A 20141-nucleotide genomic window follows, 5' to 3' on the forward strand; every position below is an offset into this window, starting at 1 on the left:
TTTTTATATATAGTACCTTATACTGTGCAGTTTAACATCTATTGACGTCACCCAAACTGTATAAAAATCAATTTTTCCTTGGCAATGAAGATTATAAACTTTATCCACAGTCCAAGTCCGCATTTTTTCTGTTCCCGAGACTGGTACAGCAAGAATTTAATGACACATTTTTACAGTATAAATTGCGCTCTGATAGTACAGTACTATTGAGTCCTCAGAAATCACACCTTTATTCATTAACAGGTGAAGGTTCCAGTTTCACCTTTTCCAATTTGAAAAGTTATGGTACGGACCGCTTTGACTCTTCACTGGGTAAGATTTATTTTATAAGCTGAAGGATATATTTGACCAGAATTTGTCGTACAAAAGATTACTACGTCTTTTAAAAAGTTACATAACACACTGCGTAACAAATGCAAAAATGCATACTGTATCCATTCAAACATTACTTAGAATTTTGAAATGCTAAAATAATGAACATATTATTAGGAATTGTAATTAGTTTAACTAAACTAAACGCTTATGTACAGTATGCTACCATAGAAATACAGTAGTACATTCAGTTGTTTCAGTGATTTAACTATAAACGTGTATTCAGATAACACCCTAATATTCTTTTACAAGTGAGACATTTTTGTAATGGCGATAATATAAATATACTGAGTATGATATCGGTTGCTTTAGTTTTTCTATGACCAACACATGTTGTGTTGAAATAACAAAGGACTGTCATATACAGCTGTATTATAGTTGTTTATTGTATTACCGAAATTTTTAATTTACTTAGACTGTAGCATACATACAGTATTGTTGGCAATGTTACAATGGTTATCTGGGGAAATGTAATGGGGGCATAGGCCTGTTTAGTGTTACACTGATTCCACGATGGATTGCTGTACAATACGCGTACATTACAGGACGTTGTATAACTCTTTTGGCTTACACAACGGGAAATTACGCAGCATATAAACTACAAGCAAGAATAGAAAACGACACAAAAAGGACAGGTTAGTCATGCAGCAAGTAATAAAATACGTTGACGTTTGTAACGTATTCCTTCAAAGCCAATGTAAATAAAACTTCTACTTAGATTTAACGAGAGAAAATAAACAGATTATCAAAAGTGATGCACTTCCAACCTTTTGTTCCTGAGCTTGGCACAGGTAGTGCCAAATTGATATTCATTTAGTTGTAATGCGGGATAAGGGATGCCGCGAAGGACACATCTCAACTGTTGCTGCGCTTACTTCTAATGTTTTCGACTGAAGTCTGTGAATGATTATATACAGTATTTGACGTAGGCCTACAACTGAATTCATTTTAAATCTAACATGCTTTCTATCAAGACGTATTGAGCTAATAATAAACGTGTGCTTACGTGCCTTAATTCTGAGAGCTGTCCATGGTGCTGAACTTTTGTTTGAACGTCTTGGATACAAAATTGCTGATCTCAAACAGAAATCTGATTAAATGGTTAGAAGCATTTTCTCAAGTTGTTTTAAGTGTTTTTGATGCCCTTATCACAACTGATCATTTTAAGGGGATCTCTCTAGATGTGTCTGATCTCTTTTTCTATATTTTAAAATGAACTATTTTAAAGGATGTATAAACAATGGATTAATATTAGTGAGAATATTCTGAATATACCCTCTTTCATATAAAATTAGTTAAATATATCTTAAAATCTTAAAAAATACGCATACAACTTTCTTAAAATTTAGAATGTCCTATTTTTTAACAGATAGCCTTCATATAAGGGTATATTAAACACAATCTAAGATTATTTAAACGATAGTTTCCTGTTAATCAAACGCATGAAAATGTATTATATAAAATATAAATATAGTTAACATGCAGCTTGCCAGGACAGACTCAGACCGCCCTGTGACTCTGAATCAGAATTGGATGGATGGTTTTAAGATACATGGCAATTTATGATTATTTCAACAACTGTAAATGTCTTTCTCTACATTGGAAGACATTAGAACTACTGTACACAGGCTATGCTGTAATATATATTTTAAAAACAATAAAAATGTTATTTTGATTTATTTGTTAGATACAGAAGATGTCTTTAAGAGAACATAACATTTCTTTATACCAGATACCTTGAATGACTTCAAAAACATAGCAAAGAATTATTATCCTATAATCATGATAGAAGACACGTCAAAACATTTTTTTCTCATTCAAATGTCATTTAAGTTTAATGATAACATGGATTCTTCTTTAGTCATCTGTGCATGCACTAGTCACATATGTGTCTATTTCAGGTCTATTTGTGGCACAAACATTCCAGGAGAGTAAAGATATACCTTATTCAATTTCTGTTTCTCTATACCTTGTTTAGCCTTTCTGGAGCTAGAGTTCATAGAAGTGAAATACACTGAGTGGGACCTACTGTGTAAAACAAACCAGTTTAAAAATGTTTAATCACCTTGCACATTTCAAATCCTAGTCCTTCTGAATTGTACCAGGGACTAGGGCTATGCCACCTGCCAAGCGACCAGGTTTGTCTCAAAAGAAAAGAAACTCCCAAACAGCAGTCTCCAAATACAAACAAAACTAGATTTATTGCCATCAAAATAGGGATACTACAAACAGGAAAGGTGACTGGTGGCCATCTTGATTAACACAATACAATACTCCACTGGGGAAAACACTGCAGTGATTTTAGGGAAACAAAAAAGGTAAGTATCATTCACACTTCATTCATATCACATACACACTCACAAACATACCATAAGAGTAGTGGGAAATATTGGAGTATTTCATAGTCATCAAAAGAAAGAAAAAACAATCACTCTGTCATGGGCTATTAATAGTTTAAAACAGAAACAAAAATGTTTCAAAACTGTTTGCTGTCATAATGTTTTCCACCATCATTAACAAAACAATCATAAGCCTGTATATGGGTTACAGACGTACCGTGCATATCCGTGCAGAAGAGGCATGGAAATAAATGTTTCTACCCCATACCATGATCCTACATAATGGAATGACAAGGAAGTGAAGGTTCTTTTGAAACAGAAACAGGAGATCCCATGATGCGTCTTTACTGTACTGTGGTTTCAGACAACAGTAAAATACAAGGAAAAAGTTAACAAATCGATAGGTCTGTAAGATTAAATTCTCTTTTAATGGCATGCCTATACTTAAAACCAATTATACTTATATGATTTAAACCATTTTCAAGCTGAAGATTATAGTTGTACTTAATTTCAGCCTGCAAAATAGCCTCAGATGTCCATATTTGCTATACTATGCAGGGTAATTGCTAAGGTCTGGTTAGTTCAACTTTAAATTGGACTTAGTTATTTTATAGGAAGTGTGTAATTGTATGAGTAAACAATGTCCAATGAAATCATATATTTTTCTTGATTTATTCTTTTTTTATGGACTGCATTCTCTTGGGATGAATTGTAAAAATTCAGTTTCTATATCTCAATTGATAGTGGGATGCGTGTGTTTGATACGGATGTATAATATGTAATATTAGACTGCAGACCGCAAAAAACGTTACACAATCCAGTTATTGTATACCTGTGGAGGGACAAGAGAGGGAACAGTGGCTGACCAGGCGCGTAACCAGAACTGCAGACGCCCGACGGGAGCGCGCATTGACTGAAACCAAACAGACACCAAGCAGGAAGTTTCACAGCAGCATCAGGGGGGCGCGCTGACCTGTTAAAATATTCCCACAGAAAGGTGCTAGTTATTCATTTTTATGCTCCAGGAATAAGTAAGTTATGTTTGAGTCCCCTCGCAGATGCGGTAACATCCTAAATGCCTGGTCGGAGAGCTTAGAAGAGTTACAGGAGACGCAACCGGTGTCTCCAGTCAGCACAGACAATCCAGGCAAGAAGAGAAAGAAAAAGAAACGAGAACAACAGCGATCGTTCTCGGTCCCGCAGCTCTTCACAGCCGCTTCCGTAGCTTCAGATCCAGAAGAGCGAAATCGAGGAGATACAGATCAAAGAGCTGAAACCGAGGAGCCGATTGTCAGAGGGATATTTCAGATAGAAAAAAGAAGCTGCGACGTAGTGTTGACAGCGACCAGGGTGATATGGACTCAGATCCAACCCGAGACCCCTACAGGTGGGTTGTGCAGTGTTTGCTCTGTTTCCATGGCAATACGAGCGGCACTGCTATTTTTCATTTTATTCATGCAATAAAATATGCGAGAAGGCAGAATTATAATAAAGGGAGAAGGTCCTGAAAATGAAAACCCTCGATATGTTGCGCTTTTATTTATTTTTTGTATTCTTAAAACCTGTACACAATCCAAAACATTCGGCGCTCAAAATTGCAAACAACAGGCTAAACACTCTTTAGTTAAATCTTTAGTTCATAATACTTAGTAATATCACTTTTGTTTTTTTAGGAACATCGATTGAGTGAGTTTTAAAGCTTTGTATTCCAAAGCACACCAAAGTATGATGAAGGGTGTGTTTGTGTTTTCGCAGTTTTAGAAAGTTAACTATAATGCAGTAAATGCTCTCTAGAGGTGCGACTGGACAGCTGCATCAGCGCTCGAGATACCAAGAACACATAGAGGTTAATTCCATGATGAAAATTAAAATGAATCAATCGCACAACATTTTGAGGGGTCTGTGGGGTCTTATGTAGTTGTGTGTGGAAATATATATATATAACATGTACACAGTGTAGGTTAAAGTATCCAAACAATAAAATTAAGTTAATTTTCTAAGCAAATACCTTAGGTAAGCCACAGTAGGCCTAGAACGCTATCAAACTGGTATGATCCCAAATCTCTGTTCTGAGAAAAAGTGCACAAACATAAGGTGATTTAGAAGCTTACAAAAGATACATTCTATTTGTTCAATATATGTAATTATCCTGGTATATAATGTGTTTATTTAGTCTGTTTTAATTATTCCAAACATTTGTGAACTTTTTATGTTTAAAACAATTCCACTGAAAGCACCGCTCAAGTTTGTAGTAAAGAAAGTTCGAACATAAGAAATACAGTAAATTTGTAATTTTTCAATTGCTTTTGTTCATTTTAAAGTGTCTTGTTCAGTTCAATGGTCCATTAGACAGAACAGGACCATTTAAAATGGAGAAAGACCATTTTAAAAATCCATGTTTATTTTCATTTTTAGGGCCCCACAAACAGTTATTTTCCTACTTGAAAGTGATACAACTGGTGATATAGAATATTACCAAATGATGAAAAAGAAGGTGCAGTAAAAATGTAATTTAATTTGCATGAATGTGTTTAACAGACGGCCGAGTGATTAAAAGCTGAGGTGACAGCACTAAGAAGAGTTAGGAAGATACACGATAGTGGGTGAACATATCCTAGTATGTACTTCACAATTATGGCTTTGTCTGAGTGCAGTGTGAAACATCTGTTAACTGATAGGGGGTGAATGGAAATGAAAGGCTCTAGCTAGTGCATGCATTTGGCCTCGCACTTTATACAAGGCAAAAGGAATTTCTACTGACCAGATCTGTACGCTAGGAGATCCACTATTTGAACTCTAAGCACTTGTTTAATATTCACCAATACATTTTTTAAATAAATCGATGTAATGTCAAACTTCAAAAATATCCTACAGTACATCCCACCACTCCATCTCAGTGTTCACTTGAAAGTCATGCCATTAAATTATTTTTAATACTTCTATTTTTTATCAAGATTCTTTGTTGGATGCATTATATTTTGTTAATGTATCTGTATCATGGGCAACTGTTGTTTGTTTTTCATCTTATCCTGATCCAACTTGTAAAGAGATTAGTTTGTAGAATTTCACATGTTTTTTTTTCTCTGCCCACGTTTGATCTATTTTTATTGTGAAAATAATGCATATACTGTACAGGGGCTGCACCACAAAGTAATTAAATGAGCCTTTAGAAATCCTCATTGCTGGGACAAATGGAATTTTTAGATCCGCATACACATACCTTAAGGTGTACTCAGTCACACTTGAACACACAGCTCTACAAATACATCATATTAAAATTTTGGAAGATTCAAATTAATATCAATCTTGAATGGCATCTGATGTTTTATTATCAACACTTCCAAGTGAGTTTCAGAATTTTAAACATTGTTAAGAAAACTGCCTTCCTCTCTGTTTTACCTAAATCCTAATAAATTGATTATATTAGGATAGATGGGTCAATGGATAGTAAAAGAAACATTTTGAGCTATTATAGTCTCAAAAAAAGTTTTCTTGTTGCTGTAGAACCTCAAGATGCTATGTCCCTACAAGAAAAAATCTGAATACATACATTGTGTATTTTTGATGAGAACTGTATTTTACCTTGCATGAATATTACCCCATTCATGTTCTTCACTGTTCTAGTATCTTGTGTTCAAAGCAGTGGCTTAATGTGTCAGATGGTCTGTCTGCTAAATCTATACAGTATAACAATAATATTTTATCAGTAAGTCCGTATGCATGTGTGATTTGCAAATGGTGTATCTAATATTCAAGTCCATATCTTTTTCATTTATAAATGTATATCTATATGGAATAGTGAAAATGTGATAGTACAATACTGCAGGAATAGAAAGCAAACACAGAAAATAGACAAAATATGACAAGGGATATGATGCCAAAAAAGTCATGTGGAACAGATGTGCTTGTAATAGACACCAGCCGTTTGTTATGACCACCTAAAGTAAGGCATCTGTCAGTCTTGTGGACAGTTAGCAAATGTCCAAGTAAATGATACTCAAAAAATGCACCTCCTGTCTGATATTACTTTACAAATCTGCATATTTTGCACTGTTTTTACTATATTAAATAGTTTAATCAATCTTTATTAATTTAGCTGTAAATGTAACATTCATTTATATGAGTTATAAATAATTTAATAACTTAAATTAATATTTTTTTTCTCCTTAAACATGAGGAACAAATGGTTATTATTTCAGTTGTAAATTTACTTCACCTTCTTGGTTCTTATTAAAAATGTCTACAACATTTGCCTATTTAATATTTTATGTAGCCAAGGGTAATTTAAGTATATTTCTTTTTATCTACATGTTGTCTCAGTCATAAGGAAAGTAAATGTTATTATTTAGGAGTTCAGTAATACAATTATATGAGTGTTTTAATAAAACCAAACACAACAAATCTTAAATGTGTCCTACATTGGTAGCATTGGTAACATTAAAGTGGCCTTGTTTTTGTTGTGTTTTACTGTATAGTAGAGTTTCTGAAAGCATTTACAATCCAGTTTAGAAATAGTAAAGCTTTCATTTTATTTTGTTTAAGCTGAATAGACAGTGTTTTTTGTCTGTGATGCAAGCCAATGTTATTAAGCCAGAACTCTCATTACAAAGAAAGCATCCATCTAATCACCCCCTATGGCCTTTACCAAATGCTATCACAAAACTGCCAAAAAATGACAGGGAAGCACTAATATGCTGTGTTTCTCTATTTGATGGTTATGTGATTCTTTTCTGCCTGGGGATGTTTTATCCTAATAGTGTCCTCTGTCCTCCAGATTTAGTGGAAGGTTTGGCATATTTGAACAGATTAATCCTAGTGGTAAGTACAGTTCATGCCATATAGTATGATTAAATATGAACCTTGAAAACAACATAAGCATAATACTTTTCCATTATAATTTTATTCTTTCCTTAAATACTTAGAAACAATTTTAGAATAATCTAGGCAAGGGATTATTCATATCTCATTATTTTGTACATAGGACTTCAGAGCCAAATATATTTGTTTCAATTTTTAGCAGTATAACCTTTTGTAGATGCTTTATTCAACTTCAAAAATGATCTACTTCATTGCTGTGAATCAGCTGACATGTTGGTTTTGTAGAAAAATGAAAATCATGTCTGGGTTGAATTTCCAGAAAAATGCAATGTTTTTTGGGGAAAAGGTGTATGTTCAAAGAAGCTTGCTGTAATTGAAGTAGAGGAAACACAGTTGGTAGGTACATAAACCATACAATACTTAATTTTTGATGATTGACTGAAGAATCATTAGTCAATGCTGAAGTAAATTTACCATGTCAAACACAGTGAGCTTGTCAGATTTTCATGGAAGATTTTTAAATCTTGTTTTGCTCAACAACTGATGTATTTCTTCATACAATCGTCTACTATTTAATTTACAGAATTTCTTACGCTTATTTCTAGTGGTGCACTAACACACAAAGCAAGCTTATTCAACCACTATAAAAACAAAACACTATGAAGATCTGACTAATCCTTTGATCATTTCTGCACATTCTATCCATTAGGAATTCAGAACAATTGAACATAAGAAAAGTAAATTAGGAAGATATAGTGATAAAATTTCATGTTGATCACTACCACTGTTTTATTTCACCATAGTCAAAGATTGGTTGTACTCTATGCAGCACAAACAACAATCAAATTAAATGCTCCATTTCAGTCTTGAAATGTTAGTTAATGCATTTGTTAATGCTGTTATCCCTGTTGTTAAAAATTAATGATCTATTAAAATGATAAACAACAGTATTACTTTATCATCAGCTAAAGGTTCCACAGATGCAGCCTGAACACTGTGTTACAGAACACGACAATACATTTTAATGTCAGAGTTACAAATACAGTCCATATGATAATTGAGGAATGAGCTAACATGAAAAGCGAATGGATAATTAATTCCTTTTTGGATTTCTACAAATAAAGCTTGGTAATTTAGTTAAATGGGAATATTTACTAGTGTTCCATAAGATAAACAATAGGATCAATGGGGGCAACAGATCAATTTGTATACAATAATTTTATTATCTCACACAGTTTTGTTGCAGCTGTAATGATTATGATCTGTGATTTGGAGTCTATAGGTAATCAACAAGCATACACTTACAGTATGTTTTACTTAAAAATAATCAAACGTTATGTACAGTACACCGATACTGATCTTCATGGACTACCTACCTGATGCTTAGTAAACCAGTGATCCAGTGTTAGTGTTGTGTCCTTTGTGTAACTGGGAGCACACTCAAACATTTTGGCTATATGAAGTGACTCTTACTGTATATCTTGTATTCCACATTGGTGAGCATACATTTGTAAATTGGTTAGTCTGGATATTTTTTGTCAATTGTCTTAAATATTTTCTGACCTGAGGTTCAAGGGGAGAATCAACTCTACTGTGTAAAGACTGTTTGAAACATTTGAATAGTGATAAAAGGATCTTATTTATATAACAGAATATTTTTTTCCTTACATGTCAAAACTGTGTCCAAATGTTTGTCCGTAATTGCTACAGAGTTCATCTGGAGAACACAGTCACTAGGGCAAGGCAGTATAATCCTAAAACAAAAAAATATATTGAGCTGGATTATATGTTCTTTTTACGTCAAGGCTATAATCTTTTGATGGATTTTGTTTCTGTTTATCTCCTTTACCAATTACATGAAATGCTTTTCATATTGATTTTGCTTACTATTTTTTTTCTATTTCATATCAGATGTTGCTTTACAAGCGAAAGACTCTCTTATTCACTCCCAATTCAGGTGTTACTGTAAGTACTGTAGTACTTTAATTACTGGAACATAACAATCACATGTAGTTTGCAGAACAAAGTTACGATTTATAGCAGTGATTTAATAACCAAAGCGAATGGTACAAAATGGTCCACTCTGTGGTCTCAAATCCTGCCAAGCTGATGGAAACAAAAAGCTTCAGTGGACAAAAAATGCAACAGACAGCATACAGCAGTGGATTTCTGTATGGTTTCATACCCTTTAAGTCTGTTGTTGCTCCATCTTGTATCCATATTATCCTGTTATTTTTATTCTGTGACCTCAGATCAGACAGACATCACTTTCTTCACTCCATCATCAATGTTACAAACCTATTTATTTATTAAAGAACACAAAATGTAAATTAAGTTTTGATTAAGTCAATTTTATTGAGTTCATGATAGCTTATTGCTTCTATTAATGGAATTATTACATAAAACATAATAAAGGTCAACTGTTTATGAGATTGATCACTTATTATAATCCCTGTGTTAGGTCGTGTTTCAAAGAATAGTTGTTTTATTGTTGTTTTCAGGCTTAGGAAGACCCTGATTCTATCCCTTTTTTATTGTGGCTTTGAGGAATTTAATTGACCAGCAAGACAACTTCTTTATACATTTATTTTCATGATTCTATGACTCTTAAGACCTGCCTTTCCTCAAATTTCAGAAATTAATTGTACCACTGAGGTTACTTGATCCTCTTTTGTGCTGTCCAGGGAGAAGACAAAGTGACAAACATTTTTCAATCATTATGGGCTTAGTTTACATCCCACTGTCTAATAAACACTGAGTCTGCTTTAATATCTTTTCTGTGACTCACTATGTCTCTGAGGTAGAATGACTATAATGATACCAGAAGCTGTTCCTACCTTATGTCATGGGTGTTTAAATAGATCATGTTGTAGCTTTATAATGTTAGATATTGTAGCAAATATGTTTTTTAAAAAACGATTTAACTTCCTTTTTAAGTAAAAGTGATTTAGTTTTAGTACACCAATATACTGTAGCATATCTAACCTTGGTTATTTCATTTGTTTACCTCTCCTCTCATCTTTTTAGTATGCTTGTATTGTGTTAGTTTAAATACAGTGTAGGCTAAATTATGACTGATAATCTCAATTTCATTCTTAGATATTTTCTTAAACATGATTTGTTGACACTGGGGAAAAATCATGATTGGTATTCCAGAGATTTTCTTCTTTGGTATAGTTTATTTAGGTGCCTTAAAGTGACAGCTAGCTGTAGAAATCTCAAAGCAACAGATGTTAAACCATTCAATTAGTTGTCTCTTAGAAACAGATCTTGATGGCATAAAGACCAATTTGTAGAAAAGCACAAATTTGGTAAGCACATTAGCCTTACTATAATTAATGCAAATATATTGTGTAAGACAATACATTCTTGCACAAAATGTACTTCCAGATGCACTTCATAGTTCTTTTGTGTGTGAAAGTACAATTAAAGTACAATTAAAGTTATGAGTCACCAGTTAGAACTGGAGTCTCTTAAGTTATTTTCAGTTGCAACATATTTATACTGATAACGAACATCCACATAGAAGGCATTTTGACAGTAGAAGGAAGAATCCTTGAAGGTTTATACAGTATATGTTCAGAAAAAGATTTTGTATCTCTCAGGAATGGAACAACGAAAGACTCTTTTTTATCTTCCTGCTGTATTTTAATGTTTTTACTGAATAAGGTAATTAGTTGCATTTTATGTGTCTCAACTATTGAAGTTTAATTTGCTGCTCCTTGGTATTACGAATACAAAGTACACCATAAAAATAATTTAACAAAAGGAACAGACGTTTGACTTCTTTGTTTGCTTCCTGCGTGCTGGAAAACAGTAATATAAAAATGTAAATATTGAATTTGTTGTGTCAGTTTGGGCACACAGAACTCTACAGGCACAGGTGGAAAATATGGTATTAGACAGCATGCAGGGCAACACATGGCACAACACAACATGGGGCAAAGAGCATGCAATCTGACCTGGCAAAGCCTTTTTTTGCTTGGACAGTTTTCAGTATACAATATTAGTTTGGTTTGCAAAAACACTATGCATTAATCACGTTATAATATTGGAAAATAAAACTTATTTTATACTTCTATAAAAGGCAAACATATTTGCTTAAATATTTCTGTCATCTGGGAAGAAAACTTAAAAGTGCAGCTGGGTTACAAAAAAACATTGAATTTCTATTACTTTTGAGTGCCTGTTTGTTTTAGCTTTAAGAAACCTCGAATATTTGTTTCAGAACATGCAATACACATATTCTTGCAGAGGATTCAGCCAAGTAAAGTTCACAAAAGGTCACAAACTGTCACACTATGGTAATATTGTATTTGAGATTGAAATTTGTTTAGAATATTTGAGATATTGTCCTTTTTATTTTCTATAGTGAATGAATGCCAATCATTCTACTGGTTATATTAGATTATTCTAATGTTTTAAATCCTGTTTAAAATTGATGTGTTTTGTCAAATCATTAATTGCATGATGATATGAAAATGGCACCCCATGTACACAGTGAGCACGATCAGTGCTGGGAGGAAGCATGTATCCATCTGGAAGCAATAAAGTTTTCTAGAAGACTGCACAGTTTTATTTAATCTTTGGACTTCTTACTGTGACTGAAATTAAGGGCTGTTCCGATCATGTCATTTTAAATCAGCCTCATATTTGCCAAAAAATGACAGTGGCAAGGTTGTAAACCACAGTTTGCTTCAAGCAATCATATCTCTTCATAAATTTCAAATACCAGCGCAGAAATGTGTGCATTCAGTTTTAAATTTAAATATTTAATAAATTCAATTTAAATATAGGTAATAAAGATTTCCTACTCAATACATTGAAAATAGTAGCTTGGGAAACTGTTAAAATAGATACAGTATGTATCATATACAGCATGTTTGGCATGATAAATATACAGTACTATAAACCTGACCCAATTCTAAGCTGAACAATTAAACAGATTCAGAAATTTAAAATTTACAATTCAGAAATTTGTAAAATTATAATATGGGACCTGTATTATACATTTAATACAATAAAAATGTTTCAACTTGTTGTACACAGGATTAATTTGTAAGTTTTAATTGTCCTAACATTGGAGTAAACTGATTTAATCATAGATTGCGAATAAATGCACCATTATTATATATAGTACAAGTCTAATATCTACATTGATTAAAGAACAATCTGCAAGTACAAAAGAACAAAGCAAATCAACAGGAAGACAAAGCAGAATAGTATGTGTTCCTGTGTAGACATATTCACCAGGCATGTCCTATTGATCCTGACTCTTATATCTCCCATTAAAAAATGACCTTGAACATAAGGACAATCTTATGCCACAGAGAACTAAATCAGAAGCAGCCCTGTTTAAAAGAGACATGAAAATCACCAGCAAAATAACAAAGAGTCTTAAACTGCTGTTTATGTGAGAACTGGTGTCTAAAAACAACAGACATATACTGCATTTGATTCATCAGATTATTAGCCCTTTAATTTACATTTGCTCAGAAGTTTCTGGAGTATGTCACACTGTCTTGCAAACTGTAAATTAAGAAGCCTCTATTTCACATTATTTGCCACATTTTGTTATAATGTACGTTAATTGTCTGGTTGAAAGCTTAGGTTACGTACTTTTTACTTTATAAAGAATGAACATATGTGCATTATTTTTTAATCCCTCTTACTTTTATCATTCTTAATGTACTTTTATAGTTCTTTCTATAGCTACAGTAAGTGAAACTTTTATGTAATATTTTGATCACATCAATGGAAAAACAGTGCCAATTAAATAAGTACAACAGTATAAGCAAGAATGGTACAAATAATATTCAAAATATTCGATGACCACAAGCTAGAGTCTGTATCTTGAGAATTATACTGTAGATTATAAGAATGAGAATCTAAGGAGTTAAGCTCTGAGCAGTCTAAGCTGTACAGTGGAGGAGTTTGGATGGTGGATTTACTCTTATTTCCCAGCCACAGCATCTCTTCAGAGCAGTGTTAGCAGTTTACCGAGAGGCCTGCATTACTACTAATCTGGCTGAACTTGATATAAATGTAATCAGTCCTGGATTTTATAAGGTGATCTTATTTTCCATGCATCAGTTTTGTATTCCGTGACATATAAAGGATGCTTTGGAACACTAGAGGTCTGCATGGGCAGTATTATGTTAGGCTACCCTATCAATCCAATACTCACATGTGACACCCGAAGAAGGCTCCATGGCTGAAACATTTTTTCTCTTTTCAGCATGGAATAAACCTTTACTTGTTCCTTTGCAGTTTACACATGTTGACTCAGCTACCCACCTGAATTATTTTTAAGGTACTATTTGAAATACAGTATTTAAGGATGAAATAAGCTTTGCTAGCTATTCTGTGCATATACTGTAATTTAGCATCAACATTTTAATATTAAAAAGTTATGTAGTAAAAATAGTTATTAAAAAACATTATGCAGAAGAATCTGGATCTATGCTGTACAGACTGTTGAAGCCTACCAGGGCTATATTTACCTTACATTTAAATATTTAATGCTGTTAACACATTATAGGCAGTTAGATAATGAAACGGATACAAGAGTTAACAAAATGAAGCCATATTATTATACAGTACCTATTTGAATAATCATTATGTATTCTCTTCTTTTGTTTATCATATGTAATTTCATCTAATATTTTACCTACAGTACTTAAGTTCATACTCTTAAAAAAGATGTTGTGCTTTACATAATATTCTGTTATTAGCTGGGATACTCAGCACTAAGAATATGTAAATCAGTCACAAAAATACATGTCTGCAGCAATATGACTATGAATACTCTGATGAAACTATCTTGTATATATATTTACGTATTTGATTATTTAGACACCATATGAATAATCACCTTTGTTACCTCTGCGCATGCCTACTAAGGGGGTGCCAATGTGCGTTTACGTCTATCAAGTAACATGAAACAGCAGATCAGTCACACAGTGTCATTGTGCAGTTGAGGATTTTGCTGGGTTCAATTTGCTGGGTGCTGGGTTCAATTTCGGGCCTTGGGTGCTGTCTGCATGGAGTTTGTATGTTCTGCCTGTGTTTTCCCCGGGTGCTCTGGTTTACTCGAACAGTACAAAGACATACAGTATTTGTAGGTTAATTGGCTTCTGGGAAAACTGGCCCTGGTGTTAATGTGTGTGTGTGTGTTTATTTCTGTGTCTGTGTGTGTCCTGTGATGGACTGGCATCCCATCCAGGGTATATCCTGCCTTGTACCCATTGCCTGCTGGGAGAGGCTCCAGCTCTCCCATGTGTATTAGATAAAGCAGTTAGAAAATGGATGGATGAATTTACCTCCCCCCCCCAAACACAATACCCTTTCGGAGTGATGTTAGCTAGAACCATCTTGGTGAATTTTCTGCATTACTTTTAATCTGGTTGAAAGCAACTTGTGCTTTTTGGCCTAAAAAGGTCTTCCTTTCTTAGAATATATAAAGACATAATGTACCATTTTGATGGCTAAAGGCACTGGAAGAGGGATTTTATGATTTGTTGAGCCAAGAGGTTGGTACTGAAGAAGGTAAAGGGGTTTGAAGAAAGTTTTTTCTTGTACATAAAAGATAATTGTTGAGAAATGAAATTCTGCCTTTAAACTTACATTTTGTTGACAATGGACTGCAACTTAAACACACAGAAAACCCACTGACTTAGACATAAATAATAGCTCCCATAAAGAAAAAAATAACCCTTTTTCTCTCTACAGTATATCTGGTATGTCTTAATCACTCTGAATTCTCAGAACACTCCGTATAATACAGCATATTGATAAAAGTTATTATTAGCAATCATAATAAATCCTTTCTCAGCTCACTTCATCACAGTGATTGCAAACGTTTATTTAATTAGACTGTGCATTATAATTATTTATATTGATAGAGAGAAAAACGTTCATAGGTAATTGCTTACCTAAAAATAAAAGCTTAATGTGGATGACTTACTGTAGGTATAATTTAAAGCAAAAATATTTTATTGAAATCAACATATCTAAGTATTCTCCTATGTGGATGAGCACTATAAATTTAGAAATGAGGGGTAGCTCCCATTATAAACTAAAGTGATCTTTCTGAAATGTTAGGTAATGTTGTACTGTATATTCTTTATAGCATTTTTCTTGATAATTCTTGTTTGTACAGTATGTAAATGCAGATTAAATTAGGAATATTAAATACCAGTTGTACACAACAACCCCATTCAGAATAATTTTTGTAAAACTTTTGGAACACAAAAGTGTTTTGAAAATACTTTTCATGTAAATATTGAACTCATGTTGAGCATGAGTTCAATTAAAGTGAAACATGTTAAATATATGATACTGTATGCAGTATGGTTTCCGCCTTCTAAATTCCACAGAATTAATGAAATATCAATTTAAATTCCGTCTAAACATATTTACTGCAGTTATATTTTGACATAACCTGTATTAAATTAAAGAAGGAAATTTAAAGACGGAACCATGTTTCCTGTTGGCTTTTCTTTCTGCCAACCGTAAACATTTTTGCCAGTGTTTGTTTTTCAATAGGACGTTAATTCAATTCTAAAGATATAAATAACAGGTCTGTAGTTCAATATTAAAGAGTATTCAGATTTATTGCTGTCTGCATCCTACTGGTTTTGCACAGTGTGTGGCATATTCAAACAGAATTGTATTATTCTTAATTGGGGAATTAGCTAATAAGTAGTTGCAAGTGCCAAGACAGAATATCATCAATTCTATGAAATATAGACAGACCTAACTTACATATGCATTTAAAAATGGCTGTCAGAGGTTCCTATATCAGGAAAGCTTATTTTAAAGGCCGTATTTAAAAAAAGTGGACATGTGCAGAAACTGTGAACACAATTAGCATCAAGCAGATAAATCCAACTCTAATCCTGTTTACGGTTTACGTCAGGCAGATGTGCCAAGATTGATTTAGACAAGGCCTCGGCTTACTGTAATGTTTAAGAAAAAAAAGTGCTCTGGACTATTCCTCTTTCTGTTTAAGCACTACAAAATGACGATGTTTCCTTGTAAATTCAAGTATTGAATGTAGGGCAGTTTGTCCTTTCTCCTGCTGACAGAATGCTCTGTCAGGAGAGATTATCTTTATTTAATTTAATCTTTTTGTAGATGGCACAATAGGAAGAGGCTGTGAAGTTAAATAAATAGCATGATATCCAAGAGATGTCTACCTAAATCCCGCGCATGAACAGATGGTGCCCAGTATCTTACTAAGTAATGTGAGAGGGCAGTTAATGTTCTGAAACACGCAGTTACGGACAACATCCTCCTAATGAAGCAAGAGTTCTAAATGGGAAGATACAGACATATTTAGAGATATGATTGTACATCGACTTAATGTTTATTGCAGTTTTGAAACATTTCTAAATGTGGCTTAATTGGCAGACTTTATCAAATAATTAGAATGTTCAGTTGGAGGTGACAGGGAATACAGAAGCATAAGCACATTCACAGTATCACTGCAGCAATATAATACAATTTAAAATGGAAGTTTTTAACATAACAAACGGCACAATAAAATTGAATATTTTTAAAAATAAAAAGCACAAACTGACAGATGTAGAACTGAGTAATAAGAAATGCATTTGAATATTAAAGAGAATGTTTTTGTGAATAAATACAGAAAGAGTTTCTGGCATTTTTATGTTTTCCTTTTTTTAAACAAAAAGTGCTCCCCTTGTGTTTTCTCATAGTTAAATGCCTATTTTAGAAGTTACTTCAGAGGACACCTTGAGGCATCATAGATAAAAAGTTAAATTCTAAATGTTAAATTCCAGAACTCACAAGATAGAATGCTAAACATATTAGTAGATAGACAATAACTTAATTTATCAGACTCTCCAGATAATATTGCAGAGCAACTGGATGTATCGGTTAAAAAACATGTTTGCAGACCTTTCTAGGGGCATCTAGGTTAAAAAACAAATGGAGGGCACATTTAAAAATGGTATGATTATTCAGATACCTGATTTTTTTTATATGTACTATATAAATGTGTATGCGTAGAAAATTGGTAATTGTCCTGCCATGTTCTTTGTACATTTCAGCAGGAGACATCAAAGCAAGTGAAACAAATCAAGACGAATATGTGGAGCTGAAGGACATTTTTGCTGTCAAGTTAAAACGGCGCCGTTCTGTGGGCCAGCAGACAGGCGGGACTCTTTTAGGAATAACGCTCTTCCAATGTGTCAGAAAAGGAAAAAAACTGAAGGACCATGCCATCCATCTCAGCAACCTCAGTGTGGACCACTGTGAAGTCTGGTTCAAACATCTGAAGGACTTATTAAATGGTATGTATTTGCCATATACCATTGCTTGGAGTTACTGTATGAAAGCAGTTAATTTCTCTAAAATGAAGATTTGCACTTGTATTATAAAGCAAGTGAAGGATTGATTTTACATTTATTTAATAACTGTTGATCTGCTGTAAATTTTTTGGAAACATAAAGAGAGGATTCCTAATTTGACAATCTTGCACAAAGGAAGAAACGATGTTTAAAAGCTTGTGGAAATCATTTCCAACACTCAAGCTCTTCTCAATTTAATTCCTGCATTTCATTTTCTTGTGTGTAGCATTTCTTTGTGCAGACCTACCTACAGTACAAGAGATAAGGTTGTCATTGTAAACAGTTTCCTGCCACTTTGACTATATTTACAGATCAAACTGAACTTCATATCTGTATTGTGTAACCTAACACACTGTATTTGTTTTAAGAAGAGAGTGCTCTATGAGGTATTTTGACTTAGCTGTATTGTAGAGTAGTATATGACATGTAAGGCTGATTGCAGACACATTTAATTAATTTTCATACAATGTAAAAAGTATGCTGAAGAAAACCTTGTCAGTGAGTATCAGATTATTTTCAACTTTATGATAAGGCTTTTGCTTGCTCATAAGCAAAAGTTTTTGAAACCAAATTAATTCATGAAAGAGGAAACTAAAATCTTAAGAGCCTGTGACAGATTCCTTTACTCCAGCCGTCTCTTTTTCTTATACTTAAAATTCTGGCGCTGTGGCAAAAAGAAATCTGGGACTCCTATAAATATATCTTGATAAAGTATATAGTTTGTTTTAAATTGCTGTTGCCATTTTTTAAAGGATTCTGTTGTGAAGTAGTTAGTAGTAGTTAGCTACTTAGTGATCCTGGAGCCTAATGGAAGAAACAGCCATTTCTGTCGTTAGCAAAGTAGAGTATTTAGTAGTAGAAGCATTTCCCGAAATTCTTAGATTTAATCATTTTCATAATAGGACTTCATTTCTGTTTTTAGAATAATGTCTTTACACTTTCAGTACATTGTGTTATTAGTAGATTTGGTACTAAAATACAAACTGTCATGAGACACTACTGTATTACAATTTGCAAATACTTTAGCTTCATTTCAATCTACTGTAGGTAGGTATTAAGACATCCCTGTTCCACCTTTAGACTCACTGTATCTCCATGGCAATCTATATATATATAGTTATAAAGTACTCATGTAATGATAATAATTTAGAGAAATAGTAAGATTAAACCCAATTCTCTCATAAAACCTTGAAGACTTACATAAATTAATGTAGTTTAGAAATGAATGGTTTTGAAATCCTTTGGGTCTGATGAGGCAGACGAAGTCTGGAGATAATACAACTGTGGCATTATTACTGGACTGCTTAATCCTTTGAATTAGAGTTTCAGAGTTACAACGGCTAATGCTGCATGATGTAACCTTCCAGCTCTTACTCAGACGAATTGCTTTTTACTTACTAGGTGGAAATAAAAAGTGATCAGTTTGCTTCACTCATCTCTTGTTAATCCCATCTATAATTAGTTGGTTCATTCTGTTTCACTTTCCATCCTTTCTTCCTATTAGTAAACAAAGACTGACAAAACTTTATTTTTAGGTGGAAATCCTCCTTGCCTTCTATGGATTAAAGGAATATTGCTATTTGTTGTTTGAAAATTGCAGAAGAAAGGTGTATTTTACTTTGTTGTGAACAGAGAATTCATTACCATAATTATCATAACATGCCTTGAGGGAAGCTATAGGACATGGCACAGTCTTATTTTGTAATCTGCGAAACCAGCACCAAGGAATAACAGACTTTGTATGGTAGTAATAAAAAAAGGGTAATAAGATGCATACCTAACCACTGCAAATGACCAATCCTGTACTAGATGATGGTTTGAAATGCCATTTAACTTATCACTTCTGCAGCTGCTAAAAATAAATTGCTGAAAAGGTCTCAGAAATAAAGCATTGGAGTTTGAGGTTAGATCAACAATGACAGCAAATTAGTCTGTAGTGGGTGGCACTAGGCAATTTCCCTTTCAGTAACCTTTCCTGTAATTATTTGGCCGTTTTCTTGAAACTGCAAAAAAAAATCAGGCACTGATTAACAAAGACATACTGGTATCTTGCAGTACATTAGGTTCCCACATTAGCAGATCTGGAAAACACATCGGCTGTGCCACATGTTGGTGTGCATGACTGATCGCCGAAATTATACCTTGATAGCCTCTCACAATAGTAAATAAAAGATTGCTTTATTTCTATAGCAGGATTATCTTTGTTGTTTTATAGACTATTAAGTCACTGCTGCTG

The 20141-nt window shown here is 33.4% G+C and overlaps 1 protein-coding gene across 2 annotated transcripts in view; it reads left to right on the plus strand.

Moving 5' to 3' along the window:
* Nucleotides 1–3560: 3560 nt before the first annotated feature.
* The window catches only part of cerkl (ceramide kinase-like), a 48567-nt gene continuing 31986 nt past the window's right edge, over nucleotides 3561–20141 (plus strand). The window contains exons 1-2 of one of the 2 annotated variants that reach the window (XM_015358989.2): nucleotides 3561–4098; nucleotides 17609–17848. In XM_015358989.2, the coding sequence (XP_015214475.1) occupies nucleotides 3750–4098; nucleotides 17609–17848 (589 nt within the window). In that variant the 5' untranslated portion in view covers nucleotides 3561–3749. Of the gene's footprint in view, nucleotides 4099–17605; nucleotides 17849–20141 lie in introns of both variants that reach the window. The other variant, XM_015358988.2, reaches the window with a different exon arrangement.

The sequence above is a fragment of the Lepisosteus oculatus genome, chromosome 12, assembly GCF_040954835.1.
Source record: "Lepisosteus oculatus isolate fLepOcu1 chromosome 12, fLepOcu1.hap2, whole genome shotgun sequence".
In the NCBI taxonomy this organism is placed as follows: Eukaryota; Metazoa; Chordata; class Actinopteri; order Semionotiformes; family Lepisosteidae; genus Lepisosteus; species Lepisosteus oculatus.